The sequence below is a fragment of the Pyxicephalus adspersus genome, chromosome 10, assembly GCF_032062135.1.
Source record: "Pyxicephalus adspersus chromosome 10, UCB_Pads_2.0, whole genome shotgun sequence".
NCBI classification, from domain to species: domain Eukaryota; kingdom Metazoa; phylum Chordata; class Amphibia; order Anura; family Pyxicephalidae; genus Pyxicephalus; species Pyxicephalus adspersus.
Window position 1 is genome coordinate 31705769 of NC_092867.1, and position 1813 is coordinate 31707581.

At 40.7% G+C, this 1813-nt stretch overlaps 1 protein-coding gene across 1 annotated transcript in view; it reads right to left on the reverse strand.

Moving 5' to 3' along the window:
* LOC140339979 (nucleolar RNA helicase 2-B-like) overlaps window positions 1-1474 on the reverse strand; it is a gene marked incomplete in the record, with an annotated part of 6945 nt that extends 5471 nt beyond the window's left edge. Inside the window, 1 exon segment of the mRNA XM_072424908.1 lies at window positions 1351-1474. Within this exon segment, the coding sequence (XP_072281009.1) occupies window positions 1351-1404 (54 nt within the window).
* Window positions 1475-1813: the final 339 nt, after the last annotated feature.

The following is a 1813-nucleotide window of genomic DNA, read 5'->3' on the forward strand; positions in this document are numbered from 1 at the left end:
GTGTACGTAGCCTTAGTACTTAATGTTCAATCACTAGGGAAATAATCACTATGATGAAAATATTTTATAAAAAGTGATATGATGCACAGAAAGGAACCTAAAAACAATTGAACCTTTGCTGCAATCTTTACCTTTTTCCCAAGGCTACCCTCGTGGAAAGTCAAAGTGTTTAACAAAATGGGAGGGGAAGCATAACCGTTTTTATTTACACTTTGAACTGAGGTTCAAAATTTAAAAAAAAAATCTATTACTGCACTAATCCTATTTAAAGTACAACGCTGGGTAATCTTTTGGCACTATATAAATACTGTTTAAATATAACTTGAATGGAACCTTATTCCATACTGGTACCTAGGTGACACCAAAGCTATGAAAGCAACAAACAGAAGAGTCACGGGTGTTAACATACACTACAGTAACATGTGTGTTACATCACAATGCAGAGGTGTAAATGAAGTCTAAAGCAGTGAATCTGATATTCACTGAAACTTTTCCTTCCAGGTCAATTTGTTTTAATGGCAGTAACTGATTCTCTATTGGGGAGTAATTTAATGAATACCAGATTCACTACTTTAAAAACAGAATCCCACATGTGATGATAAGCATGTATTAAGTGTGTGGATCATGTGACCACCTGTCGCCAAGTGATGGCTCACACTGATTACAAAGCACATGATCCCTGTAAACATTGGGACTGGCTAATAAAACAGCACTGCTCCTTTCTTCCCTGTCCTTTCCTTTTATCTTGCCTTCATCACTCCTATGCACTGATATCAAACATTTTCACACAACTTTTGTTTGTATCTTATTGTTGCACAAGACTTAATAAAAATGTTTTGCAATCAAAACTGCACTGGTGACTTTGTGTAAAGTAACTTTTTGCATATTAGCATAGATTTCTAAGATGGGATATAAGGCATTCAATCAACTCTCACACAAAAACAAAGCTTGTCTACTAAATTACATTATACTAACCATTATATAAATTAGAATTTTAATTTAATATAACTCATATATAATTTATTATGATCACATAGGCTTCTGATCACACATGAAGGGTGTTCAGTGCTGAGGAATCTGTGTCCTTCCACCTCCGGGGAATCTATAAATTCCCCAAAATAATTTTGTGGGACTACAAGTCCCAGCATGTCTACACCTCTATGGTTACTGGTTCTAAGTACACCCTCACCCCGGTCTATTCTCAGCCCCTCCGCCCCATCCATCCAGACCCCAGATGTAACACATGTGCTCCCAGTGCTGTTTACATGTGGCTCCCCTCCCCCCCCTCACCAGGCCGTGCCGTAAAATAAAGTTATATAGGGTCCCCACACATTGTACACCCCTCCCCACCTTGCTCTTGTCGACTCCGCTCTCCATTTCCTCGGTTAGAAGTATTCCAGGCATCAATAATTCGATCTAAAAGTCCCGCACCCGAGAGACGGGGGAACTACAGCTGGCCACGCTACGAAAGGGAGCGTGAAAAGGAAAGACGGAAGGCGACGTCACTCCGTATAGCGCCACATCCTAGTGACGTATATTGCCTACGACACGCCATGTGGGAGTGTCCGTCTGCGCCGTACATAGATGGGCTGTAGGTGGCGCAGGCGCACGTGGTGCCTCATATCTATAGGCAATGAGGAAAGTTATGCAGATCAGAGACCTCAGTCATTGGGCTGATTTAATAAAGCTCTCCAAGCCTGAAGGATACACTTTCATCAGTGAAGCTGGGTAATCCAGCAAAGCTAGAATGGATTTCTTCAAAGTCATTTGTAATTTTCTAGCAAATATTTCCAATCCTGGACCAGATTCATTC